The 19,951-nt window shown below is 50.7% G+C and overlaps 1 protein-coding gene across 7 annotated transcripts in view; it reads right to left on the reverse strand.

Moving 5' to 3' along the window:
- Positions 1-3,462: 3,462 nt before the first annotated feature.
- The window catches only part of LOC104144469 (exocyst complex component 3), a 46,928-nt gene continuing 30,439 nt past the window's right edge, over positions 3,463-19,951 (reverse strand). For 2 of the 7 annotated variants that reach the window (XM_068947144.1, XM_068947148.1), the window contains exons 6-12: positions 18,199-18,299; positions 17,117-17,209; positions 15,678-15,810; positions 14,799-14,909; positions 13,361-13,516; positions 10,248-10,369; positions 3,463-6,494 (exon numbers count right to left, since the gene is read on the reverse strand). In XM_068947144.1, the coding sequence (XP_068803245.1) occupies positions 6,257-6,494; positions 10,248-10,369; positions 13,361-13,516; positions 14,799-14,909; positions 15,678-15,810; positions 17,117-17,209; positions 18,199-18,299 (954 nt within the window). In that variant the 3' untranslated portion in view covers positions 3,463-6,256. Of the gene's footprint in view, positions 6,495-6,621; positions 8,665-10,247; positions 10,370-13,360; positions 13,517-14,798; positions 14,910-15,677; positions 15,811-17,116; positions 17,210-18,198; positions 18,300-19,951 lie in introns of those variants that run through there. The other 5 variants (XM_068947145.1, XR_011141670.1, XR_011141671.1 and 2 more) reach the window with 5 other exon arrangements.

Here is a 19,951-nt window from a genome sequence, read left to right on the forward strand (position 1 = left end):
CAGTGGTGAGCAGGCCCCGAAGGAAGAGTCAAACAGCACCTTCTGCCAGGGAAATCACTGATACAGCGTTTATGAGGAAAAACAAGGTCTTCTTAACAGCTCAGCCCCGCTGAAAATGCATTATAGGCACGTGGAAGTGCAGTGCCCACGGCCCAAAGTCTTACCTTCACAGATACAACCTGCTTATCTGTAGGCAAGAGGTCTCTTTCTCGCAATTCCTTGTGTGCCGCTGCTCATAAGGGTTGGCAGAGCCTGTCACCCGCGTGTCCCAGCAGCTGACCTCGGTGGCGTCCCAAGTGTCCAGACAATCCCTGGAAGACAGTTCATCCAAACTGAGCTTTACATGAAACTTTCATGATTGCAATAAGGTCTCCAAGTCCATCACCATGCTGGGTGTTGCTCAGGTGAGGGAAGAGAGGAGAGGGCTGAATGGGCCCAGGAAAGGGTTCTGCATCCTTACAGGATACCTGGGGCAGACAAGGGTGCCCTGGGGTGGCCACACAGATGGGTGCTGCCAACTAAGCCAGGCCAGTCCTGCCATTTGTTGCCCGTGTTGCAATGCCAAAGAAAGTGAAATGCAGAGCAGGGGTTGCAGGGCTTTGGGCACTTGCCCTCCAAAAGACCTTGCGTGACTGGTACCCTCTCTGAACTACCCTGATAAGAGCAAACCCTTGAGCACAGGGAGGAACAAGCAGTTACTCTAGTGCAGCCACCTCCTGCTCTATAAATAGTTGGTAGGAAACATGCTGATGGGTGACCCTCAAGGCCACTGACACATGTGGCAGGATTGCAAAACGCAGTTGTGTGCAGTGCTCTCCTGCTCTCCGCCAAGCCTTTCAATAAGAGCTCACCTTTAGGGAAGCCGGCAGCTAGGCAAGCGCCTTTCCAGCGGGAGTGTTTCTAGGCTGCCGTGCTCTAGCGAGGGCTCGTTTGCGACACTGTTAGCCACGTGCCACCCTCAGCATGGCCACAGCACACTGGGCCCAGCAGGCTGGGGAGCTGCCCGGAAAGAAACCCCCAACCCGCTCTGGCAGCAGAGAGCAGCCTCGCTAGCCATCACCTACTCACCAGCGTTTGTTCCCCCCAAAACAAGAAGTGCAACTAGTATCTGGAAATGGAGATTCGAGTGTTTCTCAACACGGGGCAGTCCTGAGGGGATGGAAATGACATCAGTCAGCATAGCACAAGCTGGTTTTGTTGGAAACACAAAAGACCAGCGTGGAGAAGTTAGGAGGATAAAAACCAGTGAAGGAAAACATCTGATACTCATTTGCAAGAAACGACTTTATTTTTTACAAAGCCTTGCAAGGGTCCATGCTATAGCATACCATTGCAGTTGATCTTTGCTGCTTTGGCTCCTTGCAAATACTGCATTCCTAAAATGTTCGGTTTTCCCAACAGCTACTATAAACCCAGCCAAGTTAATTTAATTGCTTGCAACTTGACATCCATTTTGCAGCAGCTCTTCTGGGCAGAGGTCCTTGTGCAGGGTGTGCACACTGAGGTAGAGAAGGACAGATGTGCACGGAGGATTTAGCAGCTGTGCATCCTCTGTAATACCCTGGGCAGCAGCAAACCAACCTCCCGGTGAGGGGAACTGCTCCATCCAGAGCGAGGGAGGCAGCTGGAGAGCTGTCTGGAGACACCGACTGGGAACAGGCTGGAAATCACAACTCCTGACAAACTTTTGGGTGGAAATAGGACAGAGCTCAGCACTGCTATATGCAAAGCTTTACACCCGGGCCAGCACGAGGAGCATGGAAAGGGAGTCCTGTGGGGACAGGCAGCTCTGGGTTTCAGCCGGCTGCTGAAAGCAGACAGGCTTCTGGGTTCACAGTCTCTGATTTGGTTCTCACAAAATGAAAGCTAAATACAGCTTGAATAAAATTGTTCTCAGTTTATTTGTTTCATCTTCAGTAAGTAGACCGCTTGAGAGAAAAGGAGAGTTAGCAGGTGTGGAGCTGATGGGTAGGAGAGAGGAAAGAGGCCCAGAGCCCCAGGAGGGAAGCGGAAGATGTGAACCAACACAGAACTTTAAATTTTTGCTGTTGAGTAAATTTCCCCGCATGGAAGTGGCTTTGGCCCCTGGAGCCGAAGCGATGGAGGCAGTGGGAGCGCACTCACCCTTCAGGGTGCAACCCAAACCCCCCCACCCCGGCCGGCTGCCCTCGCTGCTGCCTTGCTCCAGCCACTGCCTCTGCTTTGGAGCAGAAGAGCTGAGCCGTGAGATCCCAGGCAATTTCACGAGATCATTTGGGGCCGAGTGGGAGCAGCCGGGTGAAGCTTTACATGAGACTTTGGGCCTCATGTCCAAAGGTGCCAGTGGCACTGGGTTTCGTGCTCCCCTCCGTGCTGTCTGCTCCCAGCCCGCAAACACATCCTAATAATTTTTCTCATTACTCTCTTTTGCAGTCTTCTTGCAAAATGGTCCATTATTTGACTGGCAGAAATATCTACGTGCTCAGCGCACCCTAGCTCACACCGAGGTGCACAACCTTTCCTCTTCCTGCAAACCCCGTGTCCCTGTGAGAGGCAGCAAGTGCAGCAGGAGGCTGGTTGGCACGTGCAACCCCAGGGCTCGGTACCTGCAGCTGCTCGCAGCACTACAGTATGAAGCACCCCAAAGACGCCCTAAAAAACACATTACATGATGCACAAAAGCACCCTCTGAGCTGTCGGATGCTGGGCGTGGAAAGCAAACGGCAGCCGATAAGCGGGACTGCAGGGGTCCGAGGCGAGGGAGGAAGGGCTTCCCCTGCACGGCAAGGATGGGGGCACCATCCGACACAGCGGTCACCCCAGGCTGAGCGCTGCCCCGCGCTGAACCCGGAGCAGCGGCTCCCCGGGCCTCCCCTCATTGCGGGGATGCTCAGCCAGCCCCGCAGCTGCCGTCCCCTTTCTGCCCTTTCGCTGCTCATTCGGGCTCCGGGAGGTGCTCCCCGGAGGCTGCGCTGGGCTCTGCCGGGCAGCGATACCCCTGCCATACCCTGTAACAATACAAATAATACAGTTGGAAGAGCCACGGCCCTTCCAGCTGTCCCAGTTCCACTAGATGGCACCAGCAGTGTGTCCTTCCCCTGCCTCGGCTGTCCCCAGGCCTGGCTGTGGGCTGCACTGGGTGCTGTGGGACATGCTGGGAGATGCAGGCCACACTGGGAGTTGCGGGATGCACTGGGAGCTGTGGGCTGCACTGGGAGCAGTGAGACGCACTGGGAGTTGTGGCTGTTGCTGCTTAGCATGCACCCATCCCCGCAGCTGGGTCCGGCCTTGCTTCCCAGCTGGGTCCTGGCAAGGCTCAGGGCTGGAGCTGACAAGGACGTTTCCATGCCCACAGGCTCTTCTGGTCAATATTGCAGGGTGCTTAGTTTCCCAGCATTGTAAGTCTCCTCATGGAAGGAAGGGAGGAAAGGGAATAAAAACCAATTTACTATAAAATATTGCAATTCACAAGCGACTTGCCCTGGGGTCTCATAGTTTTAGGGATTTATTCTCCTCGTGTACATTTTACATCCCACACAAGTTAATTTGTTCCACTTTCTCTGTACTATTACGTCAAGTCTTTCCTCACACCTTGCAGCATAATTCAGGAGGGTTGGTTTTCCCTTGCATTAAGCAGCAAGACCTGAAGGTCACCCTCGGGTGGGATCTTTGGGAGCTCCCTGCTAACACAGTGCCTTCCCTAGGCTCTGCTTCCTGCTCGGACGTGCCTGGAGGGACAGAGCATGCCCCGGGATTGCTCCTCTCTGCGGCCTTGGTCAGACACCTCCAGACAGATGCCCAGGTTTGTGCTTCTAGAGTTTTGGTCTGGTGGACTCATGGCCAGCAAGTCAAAGCCTGAAGCAACCCCAGAGGCAGCGAGCAGATGTTGTGGGCTGACACCACAGCCTACCCCTCCTCTGGTTAGCATGGTTCGATGACCATGTCCTTTCCCAGCCTGTCCCAGAAACCCATGTGCTGTAGAAAAGCAGCATGAAGCTTTATGGTGCTGTGGATCCCTCCCGGGCAGCCTCCTCCCAGGCCACAAGAGGCAGGAGCAGAGGGGGCACAGGGAACGCAGGGGCCAGAGGGGAAATGCCTCTTTCTTAGCCTCGCAGTTGCTTGGCCAAAGACATGTCTACTTTGCTGTAACGATTTTCCCACCTCCAGGGTGCTGCAGACACCGTGTTCCCTGGCACGAAGGGGGTCCAGGCGAGATCGCGGGCGCAGGGGGTGGGTGAGAGGCTCTGTGCCAGGAGCCCCCCAGGCGCAAAGGCAGCAGCAGCCCTCTCCTGCCCACTGCAGAGTCACACAAACCCCATCCAAACCCATTAGCTGTGGCCTGAGATCCAGGCTAGAAAGGAGGAATCTGGGACATTTGGGAAGGTCAGGGCCCACAGTAAAGGGAAGTGTGCTGAGATCCCCCCCCAAACAAGGGAAATTGCATCCCTGACCACCCCACAGAGCCCCGTAGCCCTTGATCCCCGCTGGCACACGCCATCCTCCCTCTTCTCCCCCCTCCTTACCCAGGGAGCAAGCTGGGATCCCCCTCGCACCGGGAGCCACCTCGCCGCCTCCCACGCACCATCTGTTCCCCCAGATGACTTGCAGGCGGTCAAGGCCTGTCCCCTGACGCCATCCACCTCCAAGTGATGCGGCCGTTCTGCCCCCATCCCCATTCCCTGTCCTGGCAAACAGCCGGGGATCCTCCTGCTCTGGAAAACCTCCCACGAGCCACTGGCACTAAACCCCACGGACAAAGCTCCTGACCTGAGGTTTCCTTCCTGAAGTCAAGTCTTTATTTGCCCTTTCCGTGGCTTGATGCTCCACACAGGGTGGAGGAATTTGCAATTTAGAAACACCACCAAAAGCAGATATTTCTGCCACGCACACCCGGAGCAGCAGCAGTGGAGCCGGGAGCTCGGCGTGGGCTGGCTCTGAGCTGCCAGGGTCGCCTGTGGAAAGCCACGCATCCCCGAAGGCTTCCTCGGCTGGCGAGTGGCGTACGCCCTTCCCCGAAAGTGAACATCAAACGGAAGAGAGGCATGTAGCAGTCAGAACACGTTGGGAAGGAATGGTCCAAGTGCTGAGGAATTATCTTTAGAACAACCGTGATCAAAATGTCAGACGGGTTTTTATAACCCTGACCCGCACCCAACCCGGCAGGCTGCGGGCTCACCCACTGGTGCCGGCAGCCGCGGGTCCCCGCACCCCTCCAAGCCCTGGTAAGGGTTTACCTGAGGCAGAAAGGGACAGTTATGAGATACAAAGCTCAGGCTTTTGAAGCGGATTTGCAATCAGGAAGGCCGAGCAGGCTGCCGGCATTTATGGGAACGCTCTTCCTCCCCTTTTCTGATCCGAGCGATGGATTTTGGCGATGCCGAAGCCTCCTGAGGAGCCCAAAGCCCGCAGAGTGCTTCCTGGTGATTAAAAACAGCCCGCTGGCTCCCGGCTCGGGGTGACTCAGGCACGTGCCCAGCATCGCGCCGGAAGTGCAAATAATGGCAATTGTCAACCCGTTCCTGCCCCTGCCCAGCTTTCCCCGGGTCTCAGGACTGGCCGTGCCCACAGCCTGGCGCACTTACAGGTTCTTCACAAATTTTCCCTTTTCTTGTTCAGTAAGAGTCTGTTTAAGCGCCAGGAGATGAGGTGCGGAGAGCACGTCCGAGCAGGGGTGGCTGCTCGGGAAAACCTGAGCGCCGGAGGCAGCAGTGCTTTTCCGCGCCGTTAGCTTGTTTACACAGCAGAGAGGAGCCGAACAGTAACGACTTATATCAGTGCAATTGCAAACCAGGGCCTTGAACCAAATCCAGCTCGGAGGCTGCGACCAAGCCGTAGATAGCTGGGAAGAAAGGTTAGTGTTTTCTCCAGAGGAACTGCCTACTTACATCCGAAAACAGCGCCGGCCTTGCCCGGAGGCTGGGGCCAACAGCACCTTTCACTGCCTCCTTCCCACTGTCCCCGCTCCCGCTCGGGGGGCTCGCGGCCTCAATGCGACATCGGGAGCAGCTCATTTCTGCGCTGCAGGCTGCCCCCGCCGCCGGCCGCTGCCTCTGGGTGTGGGGAGCGAGGCAAGGGGGCAGCTCTCTGCACGGCTCCCGGGCGGGCACCAGGAGTGAGGTGACGGGGCCGGACCCAGGCCAGCGGGGGACACGGAGGTGCAGTCCCTAGTGACATCCGAAGTTGCGTGTGGAACAAGGGAGGGAAACAGTGGGACATCTGGGGGCTTCCCCCTCCACACAGCACTATGCCACATCATCCTGGGAATGACCACCGGGACTCAGCAGTCTCTAGGAAATTTTGCAGGAATGTCTCTCTGCCATGACCTAGTCATGCACCACCCAGCCTCTGCATGGACGACTCGGATTTGGGCCTCACGAGTTTCTTGAAAAAATGTGGGAATTTTGTCTTCTGCGGCTGGCCAGCTTCTTCGTGCCTCTGACTGCACCGGTCCCGGACACTCGCAAGGAGCTGTGATTGCCACGGGGCAGACAGCCCTCGTCTTTCTCACAGCAGACCTGAGTGAAAGGAAGAAAAAATTTGCATAAGTAAATAGCACTAATCAGCACACGTGCAAGAGTCAAGCAGCAGAAATATCCCTCCTACACAGAGCTTCTTGAATGAAGCTGTACCAACATTTCTCTGCGGTAAGGAGTTTGTGGGCTGCTCGGGGTTATGCGGTGCACGGGCTCAGGGCCATCTGCAGCATCCAGGCTACTCTCTGCCCACGCTAGTCAAACCTGCTCACTCCTCATCTGGGAGGTCAGTTGGTGCTGACGCTTACAACAACCAGAGGTAACACTTTTCCGAAGATCTCCCGCCTCTGCATACAGAAGGGACACAGCATCGCACAAAACTGAGCGGGTGGGATGGCAAGAGGAAGGTGACCTTCCCATGAGCATGTGCTATAACTGATTTCACTGTTCGTGCTACCTGGGAGCCTGGTTAAAATTACCGATCTGGGCTGCACAGATGCTTTCGCTGCAGCGGAGACCCAGCCAGGACTTCTGAGACCTGGGAAGCCCGTTTGCCCAAGGGGATTTCAGCAGCTCGGAGGCTAAGTGACTTACGTTCTTTTAAAAACATTTTCCTGAATATTTTTCCTAAAGCAAAGGTGGTGCCATAGGTAATTTCTTTAAAGGAGGGTATGAAAGTGGGTAACTGATAGCCAGTTCATTACATCAGAATCTGTTCTCATTAAGCAGGGAAAGTTTACTTGCTCATTAATTGTTTCTCTAATTGCTTTCTCTCCCTGCTAACAGGGTAACCTGCTGCCTGCTTGTGCCTGGAGGCCCCAGGTCACACCTCTGCGTAACTCATCTCTGATCTGCGAACATGGGGAACTATAAATAAATGGTGACACTGGAGAGCAGAGGAGGAGGAGGAAAGGGACTATGATTTTTAACCTGAGATGCTCAGTCTACTCAGTGTATCCAACAAAAGTTAAGAGGTGGCTGATGTCAGTCTGTAAACATTAACAGAGATATTTTGATAGCAGAGGGCTCTGGCCTAGCAAAGATAAAACAAAATTATCTGGCTATGAACGGGGGCTGGAGAAATTCAGACTAAAAAGAAGCTGCAGATTATTTCAAGTGAGGCAAACAGCTATATGTTCTCCACCAAGAGGTATTTTTAAACCATGAGGCCCTGCTTAGTTTCAAGATCTGCTGCAGCTTAAATTAAAAAAAAAAAAAAAAAGCAATTTGTGAACGTGAAGGAATCACCTGGGAAACTCAATGGACTGACGTAACAGCCTACAAAGGCGCCCCGTGATTCGGAGGCCTACGAATCTGTGAACTGGGCTGTAATATGCCATGGTATGAAGGAGGTAGGAAAAGACCAGCTAGAAGAGATTACAGGTGCCCCAGATGAGCCCTGGCAATTCACACTGAGGCAATTTAAGACATCAGTGTGGTGGTCATCCCTCTTCTCCCTCTTGTGCCTCTGGCTGCTGCTCCCGGACTGGAGGTGGCACGTTTGGCTGTGGGGCCTGCAGCATGGCACAGTCACCTGGCCCCAGTTTAATTAATCCAGCTCTCAGGGACAGGGGCAGCAGCAGGGCAGGCATACCCTGCGCCAGGGACACGAGCAGGGGAACCACCAGGGAGAAACCCCCTGGCTGGAAGCACCCACGCTCATCGAGGAGACCTGGCACATGAGTGCAGAGGCCAACGCACCGGGAGGAAGGAGGAGCATGGAAAGGCCTTGCTGCTGCAGTCCCCAAAAGGGCGAAGAACAGGAAGGATGAGCCCGGTCTGTCCTGTGTTCCTGCTGTTCCCTGCCTGGCACATGTCACCATGCGGTGCCTGCGCTGCCTCCAACGTGGTGCTTCATGATGTGGAAACTTGCAGGCAGAGAGAGCAAATTATAACCAGCGCGTATTGCTATGATGGATTCCGGGAGGTGATGTTGCAGTCATGTCACCCCAGCTCCCTCTCACCAGGAATGCCTGTGCCTCCCTGTGCACGTACATGTGTTGCACACAGGCACACGCGCCCACACACCTACCTTTGCTAACAGCAGAAGCAGCCACAGAGTCCATATGTCCTAGGCTTTACTTCTATATCTCCAAAAAGCAAGTTTGTCTCTGTTTCCCCACAATTATCATGAAATATATTCAAGAGAGCCGCTCTGTCTTCTCGGCTGAGCGAGTCTTTGAGGTCCAGTACAACGCTCAGATGTTCTTTCCTTTCCAAAAGGATCAGACGGTACATCAGTGGAAGAGTGGAAGAAAAAAAGCTTGCTTTCTAGGACCCAGTTTTGCTGGGCCAAACCAAAGTCTGGAAGCTGTCGAACTGCTTTTCGACACCCTTTGGCCACCTAACAACAAGGAGGCTGTATCCAAGGGCTGTGTGTACAGTGTGTGATATAACCAAACTAATGGGCCCCAGTGCACACAGCATCCCAGTAAAGCCATGGAAATCTTCAGCTCTCCAAGTTCTCTCCTAGAAAAAGATCTGCATCTCTCATGCTGGTTTTTGGGAGGACTCTACCTTTAATCGTTTGACAGCATTTTTGGTATCTTTTCTGCCCTCAGATGGAGTTACTTCTTGCTTATCTGGAAGGTTACAAGCTTTTAGCTCTACATAGCATTGCTTTGCTGAGTAGGGCCATGGCTTATTAGTCTGTTTGACAAAGAGGGCAAATGTATCCAAGCCAAACATAGCTTTAAGCATTTGGGAATCTATTGAAATCAAAACTGGTGCATCCACTCAAATCTCCTCTGAGATCTACATCAAAATGACATTTTTCTGAGTATTTCCCTTGCACGTATATATATGCAAAGTAAGAGCATACGAACTGCTACACCGTATCAGATAAACATCTTTTTAGCTCAGTACTGTGTCTTCAGAAGTACCAAATGCTTAGGGAAAGCACATAGGAACTAGGGCAGGCATAACATGATCTTCCTTTGTCTTTTTTTTTTTTGGCTTCTGGTAGTCTGCAGTTTAGTGACTTCCTTAGCTGGAGGTTATATCAGAACTGTCATGTTGAACAGCCACTGAGACAATTATCTACCACAAATGATCTGGTCCCCATTTGAAGCTATTCATGCTTTTGGCCTTCACAACATCCTGTGACAGAGAGGTCTACAGTGTAATCATGTTAACTTGAAAAAATACAGTCACTAGCACAAGACTTCAGAGCAAAGATGGCAGTAATAAACAGCAGATTCTGGAACAAATGTAGCTGGCTAAAATATCATTTTCCTAAATAATAGTTGACTTCCATTTCGGTTAACAGCTTCCTGTGAGAAATAGAAGTGTGTATGTCTTCCTGAATATACCTAGGGTTATATGGAAACACTTATACTGGGAAGAGCTACATTCAAAGGACTGGTGAAGTATTAAAGCCAAGAGCCAAGTGCTTGCAAGTTAAGAAATGCCTAAACTAAGGATGCTCTTGAAAGCTCCATTTGGCCCCCCTGTGCCTGGGCTGTAAAATGCACCAGTGCAGCCTGTAAACTGCCCATTCAGGTAGTATTTTTCCATAGCATCCCTACTTTCTTGACAGATATTTCTTCCATCCTCCACCTTTATGGACGGGACATCTCAATTTCACTGGTTAAAGTCTGGCAAAGCTATAACCATGTAAATCCACATCTGCTAATAGGAAGATTCAGTACATTGAACAGTAAGCATTTTGCCTCACTCAGCTTGGGCCAGCACCGTGCAAAGAGAAAATGTCACAGGACTAATACTGCTATGGGCATTCTGATAGCAAGTAATCATGTAAGAAACTACATAAATCAAATGAGTAAAACATCTTACCTTAGATCAGGGAACTCTCTGAGAATGGGCAGAAGGGCTATTTTCATTCCCTCAGCATCAGAAGTTTGAATAAGTCCTAGAATTGCTTTTGTTATATCCTTGAGGGAATCTATTTTAGGACCCTGGGGATAGAAGAAAAGATGTATTCAGGGTAAGGGAAGCAGAATATAAGGTTAAGAGATGGCACCCTCACTGTGTGGGGTAGCAGCTTTGCAGGACTGTGTGAGCACGTAAAGGAGCATGTTTTCTCTGCAGGGTAAGAGAAAAGAAACTGGAGTGTAATCAGCCTGCTTCCAGTGCTGCTCAGCAGCTACCCTCCGCAGTGCAGCCTTCCTTCCTGTGTTTCTTTTGTAAAGCAGGCCTTTCCCTACACTTCCCCTCTTCTGAAAGGCCATTTTGCTCTTTGAGAAGTGGTTTCCCTTGCCATGCAAGCAACAGCCCCGTGCCTATGTGAAAAAAAGCCCTGCCGGCCAGCACAAGGCAACGTTTCTGCAGCCATGGAAGAAGGCCAGGGACTGACAAATGACCTTGGAGAGAGAGTGGAGGACACAAATCCTGTAGCTGAAAAACAAGGAGAAGCAGGGCTGGACCCTGTAAGAATACGAGTATGGCTGGTAGATGCTGCGTACGATTAGCTCCCTCTCAACTAAAGCACATCACAGGATAAAGGCTCATAAAGCTAGCAAGAAATCCGCAGAATTTTTAACAAGGCTGGAGAAAGAAGAATGTGGATGAACTGCCAAGAGAGAGCTCCAGATCTTGCTCACATTTTCGTTGGTGTGGTAATGCGGTTAAATTGCTAGTCTGAATTATTGATGAAATCACGTCAACAGAGATTCTGTGACAAAGCAAACCCGGAGAACAGGCTGCCAAACTAGGTCGGGAGAAGCCCAGGTTCCCCTGATCTCCACAGGGTGTTAGAAACAGCAGGCTGGTTTCTCAGTACAGCTCATCTCCGCATTGAACATAAATTAAAAATAATAGTAATACTTGAAGACAGCCTTCTCTCTCTTCCTCCGCACTGCAGACACATAGCATGTCTAGCTCTGCACAGTGAGCAAGCTGTACTCTGCTCCCAGTGCGTTAATACTGTAAGACTTCATACTTGGCAAGCTCACAAAGTAAATGTTAATTAATTAGAAGGTGCCAGATTTAGTTAAGCGCTATATAGACAGGAAAGGTCTAAGGTAAATGGTCTGCAATCTAAAGGGACAAACAAGAGTTGTTTTGTCAGCAGTGCTTACTGCCTTTGACATTTACTGCTTTTAGGAAAGAAGCAAGGTGTTTCCAATGTGTTTTGAGGACAGAGTGACAGGAAGAGAGCCTGGACAGAGGGCAGAGCAGGGCAGGGAGCAGGTGCAGCCGGTGCAACAACTGCACAATAAATTCAGTCTGCAGTAGAGTACATATTTTGCATGCGTAACCATGTACCTCATTTGAGGCTGTCCCCTGCAAACTGCTTATGCACGCTCTCCCCAAGGTTTTCAGTGCTCACACATCAAGTAAGTATGAGAACAGAGCAGAGGCACAAGGGCAACGGGACTGACTATATGCAGACTTTCTTCACCAAAGTAGAATGTGGGGTTTTAGTAGATAATAAGATTTCCCGTACATCATTTACATTGTAAAATCAGCTTTCCTTGCACATTTCATCCAAAGCTGACACTGAGCACAGCATTACTGGTAAACTCAAAAGTTAAATATTAGAGAATCCTCCTGCTATTCCTGATGGCCTGATTTCTCAAAGCATCAAGTTGTCTGTGATTGATCACCCTAGGAAAGGTGAGCATTCACCTAAAAGCACTGGGAACTTCCAGCTTTCCACCATGAAACTAGCAGGTGAGTTGTAACAGGTCTGAGAGATTTAGGAGGAGCCTACAAATCACACCTCCCATAGGAGGTCTCGCCTGGGAGAAATAGATTTCTAATCCCAAGCACTTAAATTGACAAGACATGAGAATGACTCAAAATCCACAAAATTATTAAAACCAATAAAGCTAAGGCTTTCTATCTGCTGTGTCATATGAGAGTGTCTTGTTTGACTGTCCAGACAATCTTTGCAATCGCTACTGCGATGCTTAGTTCAGCTTGCTCACAGGGCGCTGTGCCCGGGCGCTCACAGCCTGTATTTGCAAAAGCAGCCCTGCCAGGGGGCCATTGTGTGGCAGCCGAATCTCATGCTGGAGCAGCCACAGGATGGGCTGTTCACATGGCAGTCCTCGCCCTTGGATAACCAAGGAAACCGTACAACAGCGCAGTGCCATCCACACACACCATTTGTGGAATTGCCAATTACATGGGATTATGAATTAAGTAAAGAGGCTTTTCTAAGCTTCCAAAATTGCTTTCACAAATCAGATCTAGAATTTTTCCTCAAGTTTTCTTCACTGGTGTGGGTCTCCTTTCACACTCAATCTATTCCTTTTGCATCACATCCTCAACTATAGTCATGTGTGGTGTTTACCTCCTCATGAAGACTCACTCCTCCACACAAGCATGACCAACCACAATAGCATCAATGTGCTTCCGCCCTTGTGGCAACCATCATAGTGCACAGAAATGGCTCTGACTCACAGCCCAGCTGGGCTCTCTAAGAGGCTGGGATGGTGGCAGCCACCAGCCTGTAGCTGAGGAAGGGCCTGCAGGGACAGTGCAGAGAGAAGCTGGAGAGGCTGATTTGGTTCGTCACCCCAGAAGCTGTCCTGTAGCCAAGAGTCCAACAGAGGCTCAAGGAAAAACACTGGAGGCAACATCAGCTGCTGGAATGGTCCTTCCTCATCCTCACTGCCATGCAAAAGTACAAAAGGCCCTGTCTAGGGGAGCTGACAGCTTTAGAGCTGTCGTCCAAGCTTAGAAGAGTGTACCTTATTCTTATTTCAGTGGCAGGAGTGTGAATCTTGCCTCCTCCATTCACACATTTCACAAATATAAACTAACAGCTTCTGGCAGATTTGAAGGGCTGTCTTCCAGCACATCTGATTTTCATTTCTGTGAAGCTGGATACCACTGTGGTAAGACAACTTAAGTCTTTTCTATTGTTTTCAGGGTCTTTTTCTCTTTTAGCACTGCTCGTAATAACGGAGAGCACAGGCATAACCACACCAAAGACTTACTAAGCACTCTTTAAAGATGGTTTGCAGCATCCTATGATCTTCTTCTATCCTGCTGACAATCCTCCTCCTCTGCCCAGAAGATGATTTCCTGGAAATGGCCAGGAGGGCCTGCACATATTCTGTGATAATGATGGCGTTGACATCCTTGACAAGAACCTGTTCCAGAGCAAAGACGCCCAAATTACCTTCCCTGTAAAGAGCAGGACACTGAATAAGGACCAGGCCATAGCTTTAGGACTCTGGCCAGCATAGGCAGTGGAACTAGGCCCATTCAGATGGGTGTCCCCCTTCTCTGCCCCTTTAAAATGCTTGGTGTAACACACAGAGTACCTCCAAGCCGAATGTGGATGACATAAACATTGATAATAACCGTGGAGACATCCAACCAAAAAAATAGGACCGGTTAGCTGCGCCATGGGTCACTCACTCTCCCGAGCAGCAAAATGAGACTTGGCTTAGCCCCAGAGTAACAACCATGAAGCTTTGGGACAGCTTTGACTACAGACAAAGCAAGATCCAGCCTCCCTGGGACATACCCTCTAGACACCTCCCAGGGCCACCCCTTGGCCACGTGGTTGTGCCTGGGCCTAGAGGGTCATCTGGGCATTTACAAGCCATCCACAATCTCCTGAGAGACCTCAGTGCTGAGACCATGCAGTGCCTGAGGGGGAGGGAGAGAGGGAGCAAGCCTCCCTAAGGGAAGACAGGCCACTGCACAGAAAACACATTTTCACCAGCAATTGAAATCAGACCAGTTTTAGGCTGCAGTCCAAAGGTACAGGCAATCCCCAGCCCTGTCCAAAACAGATAAAGCATGAGACAGACAGTTCTGGTGTAGCACTCCACCACTAAGCTGCTGCTTGCCCCAGCACTAATGTGACATGATGTCCAGTGACAGGCTCCAAACAGCAGCAGAATAGCTCGTAATTTTTCTGTTCCATTACTTTTTCCACATTTCAAATCGTTAATTAAAATCAGCACTGACAAAGTGCTTGCGGACCTATGAGGGTAAGAGAAAGGGAGTCCAGTGTTTAGGGGGACATGTATAGCACAGGTAGCAGCAACACATCCAACCTGAGGTGGAAGCACATTAGAAGCTGAGAGAATTTCCAGTATCATGGTACTGGAGCCAGGGCAGTATCACAGACAGCCCGATGTTCCCCCTCAGTATTTGGGAGATTCGTTCAGTTTCCCTGTTCCTTCATTTCTTAGATTCTCTGCTGAGATTACAGCAAAGGTCCTAGATGTCCAAGTGAAGTAGATATCCAACTCTGTGGAACTTGACTGAGATGATTAGATCTTTACAAGCCCTTTAAATGATAGACAAAATGGTAGTTTGCATTAACGCTGAAATACGGTATAATCCAGAGATTCAAAGACTTGTTTTAGCGATTTCCTGAATACTATCTTGTTTCTTACCTTCTTACTGATTTCTTACCTCATATATGCCTGTATTTTTCTTTCCAAATGCCAAAAAACTTTGCTTTAAGGATTCTAGGATGAGGTCTAAACCACTGTCACATTTTTTGAAGTGATCCTTCAGTGTTCTCTGAGGAAAAGGGACAGACAGAGTCAAATGATGCACATCTGCAGACATCACGCAGGCTGCAGACATCGATTATGGAGCATTTGCTCTTTTTGCTTTCGGAAAGAGATTCCTTCACCAGCTGCAGCCTCCTGTGCTTTTATTCAAAGAATGGTATTGCCAGTGTTTCCTCTGTCATTTTTCCTTTCCTGACTTCACCATATTTGAGTGAACTCGTGCAACGAGCCCTGGGGATGCTCTGGGGCGCTCCCTGAGGGAACGCACAACGTTATACACTATTAGCAGCCCGCAATTCTTTGTTATCTGCACGTGGAGCCCAGGATAGGAAGGTAGGCATCTGGGCTAAACATCTAACATCACAAAGTGTGAAAGGAAGGGAATTTATCCCAAGAGAGGGATAAATCCCTGGTCTACCTTCTCTGAATCCTGACTACCCATCACGGCCTTGGTCTCTGCAAGTTATCACCACCCTGGAAAGATGCCCAGGTGTTGGACAGCAGCAGGTACAAGCTGCTGTTCAGCCCTTGGGGTCTGGCTCTGCAGGGGCAGCACAGGGTGCTCATTTTTAGCACAAGAGCAGACAGTGGAGTTGCGGTTCCAAAAACTGGAAAAGATGAAGCTGTCAAGATGCAGCTTCAGACAAGGTAGAGGGATATATTTGGCCTGAAGATAAAACTATGGTTTTATCCTTTCCATATCAGGACATGAGAATGATGTGGATGCCTGCCCAACAGTATAAAAACATTCAGTGTTAAAATGGGTCTCCCATACCTTGACTTTAGAAGTGATTGTCTGCAGAAGACGTTCTACAATCTCGCCTTCCGTCCTGTCTAGAAATCCTTTTACCTTAACATCCTGATCAGTGCTGGCACTGCACATGTATGTTAGTTTATGCCAGGCAGCTCTGAACAAAAAAAGGAAAGGAAATGGAAAAAAAATATCAACTCAAATCAGGCTATGCTTTCAGATCAAAATATTTCCCACTGCAACCAACATGACTGCCTGGGTACTTGAAGGGACACATGCTCAGGTGCAGGACTAGCACAGGGCCTCAGGGACCCACACTTGCGCACCTATCTTTAGGAGAGTTCACACTAAGGTGCTACCATAAAGACAGGAAAGCGAAAATGCACATAAATGGCTCTTGTACCAAGCACCAGTGGGTTTAGATGAATGAAAATCCTGGCATTTTCATAAATGAGAAAGCATGAAGTGGCCTGCCACAGGGATATGGATATGCAAATAAGTCTCCTGAAAAATGGAGGCTGGTTGAAGCCTCCTATGTGCCTTTGACACCCCATAAATACAAGATGAACAGTTGTATTGCATCAGAACAAGGCTGCAAGTCTGCAGATTCTAGCTAACAAACACGTTCACCAGCGTGAAACCAGACATTTCACTCTCTGGAAAAGCTCAGTGCGCAACTTCATTCCCAGTAAAATTGTAGAGAACTACATAAAAGAGCATCATAAATTCTCAGTCTACGGTCCAGCGTTAGCAACATGCACATACCATAAACAAAATAGCTATCCAGGCCCAAAGCAGAGCTCCAATGTCAAGTAAATACGGTGCGCATGATTGATTTGGGCGTTTTGCTGACTCCAGAGATCCTCAGATAATCTTGCACAGGAAGAACAGAAGCAACCTTGTTGTCTCCATCACTGCGAGCACTACTGCAGTTAGCTCACAGGTGCAAACAGCCTCCCCCACCGCTCTGTGCTTCATCGCTTGCTTCCTTCCTTCTTAACAACCCCACGGAAAGCCTGGCATGTTTGATACGGTTTCCTACAGCAAAGCCCTTAAGCCTGAAGTGCGCAAGAGAATGCATCTCAGCGCTACATTTATCAGGATTTCCCAATGGGGGAGAATCAGGGCAGGGAAGGAAGCCCCATTGCATCACGCGGTAGGGTTGGCTGTGGCAGTAAGGTGTCCCCCGCTTTATCGCGGTGAACATGGGAGCTCAGGGCCCTGCCTGCAGGAGAGCTGCTGCCACCTGCCCTTCCGCTCACTAGTTGAGACGGGGCAGCTCCGAAGGGGCTCGCCGACTGCAGCCGGGCTCCCTCCATGCATCAAGTTAACCGGGAAGTGTGCGTGGGACCGGATGATCAGACCCAGCTCGAGGCAAGGCTGACCACACAGCAAAGTTAGATAAAGATCACACAGCAGAAAACCCATTTCATTTCATGTGCCACAAGGGTCTCTTCGCTAACCTGAGAAGGCAGCAGTTCTCAAGGATTCGTAAGCCGCTGCAGATCCCAGGGCAGCCGTCGAGCTGTAGAAAGCTTCTTACTTCATTTTCATAGCTAAATTAAAACAGGAAGACATATTCTCAAGCTGGTGTGCTTGGTAACACATCTGACAGTAGCAGCCTGGCAGCAAATGGGAGAAATATTCTGTGATTATTTGCCTTTTTATTGTGTGGAGTTTCACTCCAGGAGAGGGCTTCAAGACGAGGACAAAGACGGTCTCTGTCTTGCCCTGCTGGGGAGGAAGGACAGCACGGTCACAGGATGGGACATCCCTCACATTGCATAGATCAGGAGGCAGGAGGTTCATTTAATCACTGCTGTTGCTATAACATTTCCTTCCTGGAAGCAACTGAGGCTTTGCTTATAAAGCTGCGGAAGACTAAAAGCCTCAGCGTGCGTGAATAACCCATGAAGCCTATCAGCAGCTTCAGTCTCACAAATGGCTCCTGGACAATTCTGTTTTACAGGGGTTTCCTCCTCCTTATAACGTGAAGGGCAAAGGAGAAGTACAACAGGCCAGAGCTCCTGGCCCTCGGGGAGCCTGGAAGAAGCACTGCATTCAGGAAGTGCAGGTAGGGAAAGAAGAGGGAATGTCTTTACTTTTGGGGAAAATAATCTTAAAACGTTCCTGCGGTCCTTATTCAGGGCCTGATACAAACCCTGCTGAACTCAGGAGGGGTCTGTGTGGCTGCTCCTGCCGTGCAGTCCTCCTGCCTCCCAGGAGCCAGGCTGGGCACCAGCCAGATGGTGGTGACTCTTTCTGGATGTTTTTAAGGTTTGAACCTCTCCAGAATAAACATCCCCCAAGGTTTAACCCATCCGGTGCACTTTGCCCCCCTCAGCTTTAGTACAGTAGCAAATGCTGAGAACATAAACAGCAGCGAAGAGCTGCTCCTGCATCAACAGCTAGATGGGGAACAGCTCCGCAAGGAAAGAGGGGCAACAGTGGATCCAGGCAAACACAGAATCACCAAGCACTTCACCAGGATTTCTGTTTTTGAGCACTGCTGATGTGCCAGGGAGGAAACCAGCATCTCTCTTACCTCTCGAGGAAGCTCAGGCACTCCTCCAGGCACACGGCTCCCACTCTCTCCCTCAGGCTCTCACTGATGCGCTGGGCAGCCTCTGCCTTCTCCATTAAAACCTGTGCGTTTCGAGACATGAGAGGAGAATGGGCTGAAGCCATTTTTTCTTCCTGCAGTGAGCAGGAACACGTTCCATCCTTCACCCTGCTGCAAATCCCTCTTCCTTCTTAGGGGAGCGGGTATGTTTTGGTTTGGAAAGCCCTTGCACAGAAAAAGTTATTCAGTAGGAGCCCGACTTGCACATCCAATCTGCACCTTTGCTACTGCTGCTTCCACTGCAGTGAGCGGGGTGCAGAAGTCGGGGAAAAGTCTATCCCTACAAACGCTCATTGCTCGCAATGTCCAGCAGTGCTGCCCAGATCCTGCAAAGATTTTGCTGCCTGTGGGAACGCCTGCACTTCCGTGTGACTCCCCCTTGCAGATATATTTGGATGCAGCCATTAAAAACAGTTAGGCAGCTCTCAGCTGTGCACCCTGCACCTTGCCAGGGTCTCTATCAGGGATGCCTGAACAAGATAGGTGTCTAGTTCCTGGCTCCCGCAGCTCCCGCCTGACACAGCAATGTATATTAAATCCCCCGATACTTGTCTCACCCCACTGACCCCGTTTGGCGCCTGCAGTAGGTGGGCCACATCAGACAGCTAAAAATCCATCCAGTATTGGACAGGACCGAGCAGGTGGCAACTTAATGCTGTCCATTAGTTGCTCTGTGGAAACAAAAGCTTGCAAGGGGAGGAAAGCCAGATGGATAAAAGGAGCCAGATGGACAGACTCCTGTGCTGGGCTCTCCCAGCGCTCCAGGAAGCGTCAGCAAGACAAAGGGTGACTCACATCACGAATGGGTTTTTCCGCTGCTCACAAGAAATATAAAAGCTTACCAAAAGGGACAGCAGAAAACACGCTTCCCCAAGGTGTCAGGAAACCATGGCTGATGAGTTTTCATGACGCCTGTTCCTCGTCTAACTGATCTTTAGGTGTCAGTCTGAGAAAACTGAGGAGGCAGTATTTTTGTAAGGATTGCCTATTTATACAGCCAAGGCCTGGGGGGTCGCTGCGGGGGGAGCACTTGCAGCGCTGCCCACACACTGCAGCCGGCACAAGACAAGCCGACGGAGCAGTCGCCTCTGTGAGCCTGGGTCTGCCACTGTGCTGCAAAAGCCACTTTTTTGCCTGCTGAAGGCACATCTTTGCAAGGGAGGCTAGCTGCTGTTGACCTGCAAGGTGTAGCGCTGGTCCCGGCAGCGTGTCCGGGGCAGTTTGCCATCCTCCAGGACCATGGGGCTACTTCCCTCTCTCCTAACCCAAAACAGGGCTGCCACTCTGGGTAGTGGCCGTGGAGAGGGGAGGAGAAAGATACAGTCAGAGAAGCTCCTGAGCTGCCCCTGGTCCCTAGCATCACTGAATCCACATGGAAACCCCAGGATTTATTTTAAGCCTTCTGCGGATCTTGATCCAAACACCCTCTGGCAATTGCTCACAGATCAGCAGAGCATGCTTCAGCGGGGCCCTTCGAGGGCTCAGCTTGGCCGCAGTCCCTCGCGCTGCCCGGGCAGCCGGGGCAGCAGTCGCAGCTGCGCGCACCGCACGGAGCGGGCGAGCAAGCCGCCTGCCTCTTGCACGGCCAGCGGAGAGGATCTGCCGGGGTTTGGTAACTCCCGCTCGCTCTGTGAGCCTTCTCTGCGGCGATGCAGAGCGCGCGCAGAGCAAGATG

This window comes from Struthio camelus, chromosome 5 (assembly GCF_040807025.1).
Source record: "Struthio camelus isolate bStrCam1 chromosome 5, bStrCam1.hap1, whole genome shotgun sequence".
Taxonomy (NCBI): Eukaryota; Metazoa; Chordata; class Aves; order Struthioniformes; family Struthionidae; genus Struthio; species Struthio camelus.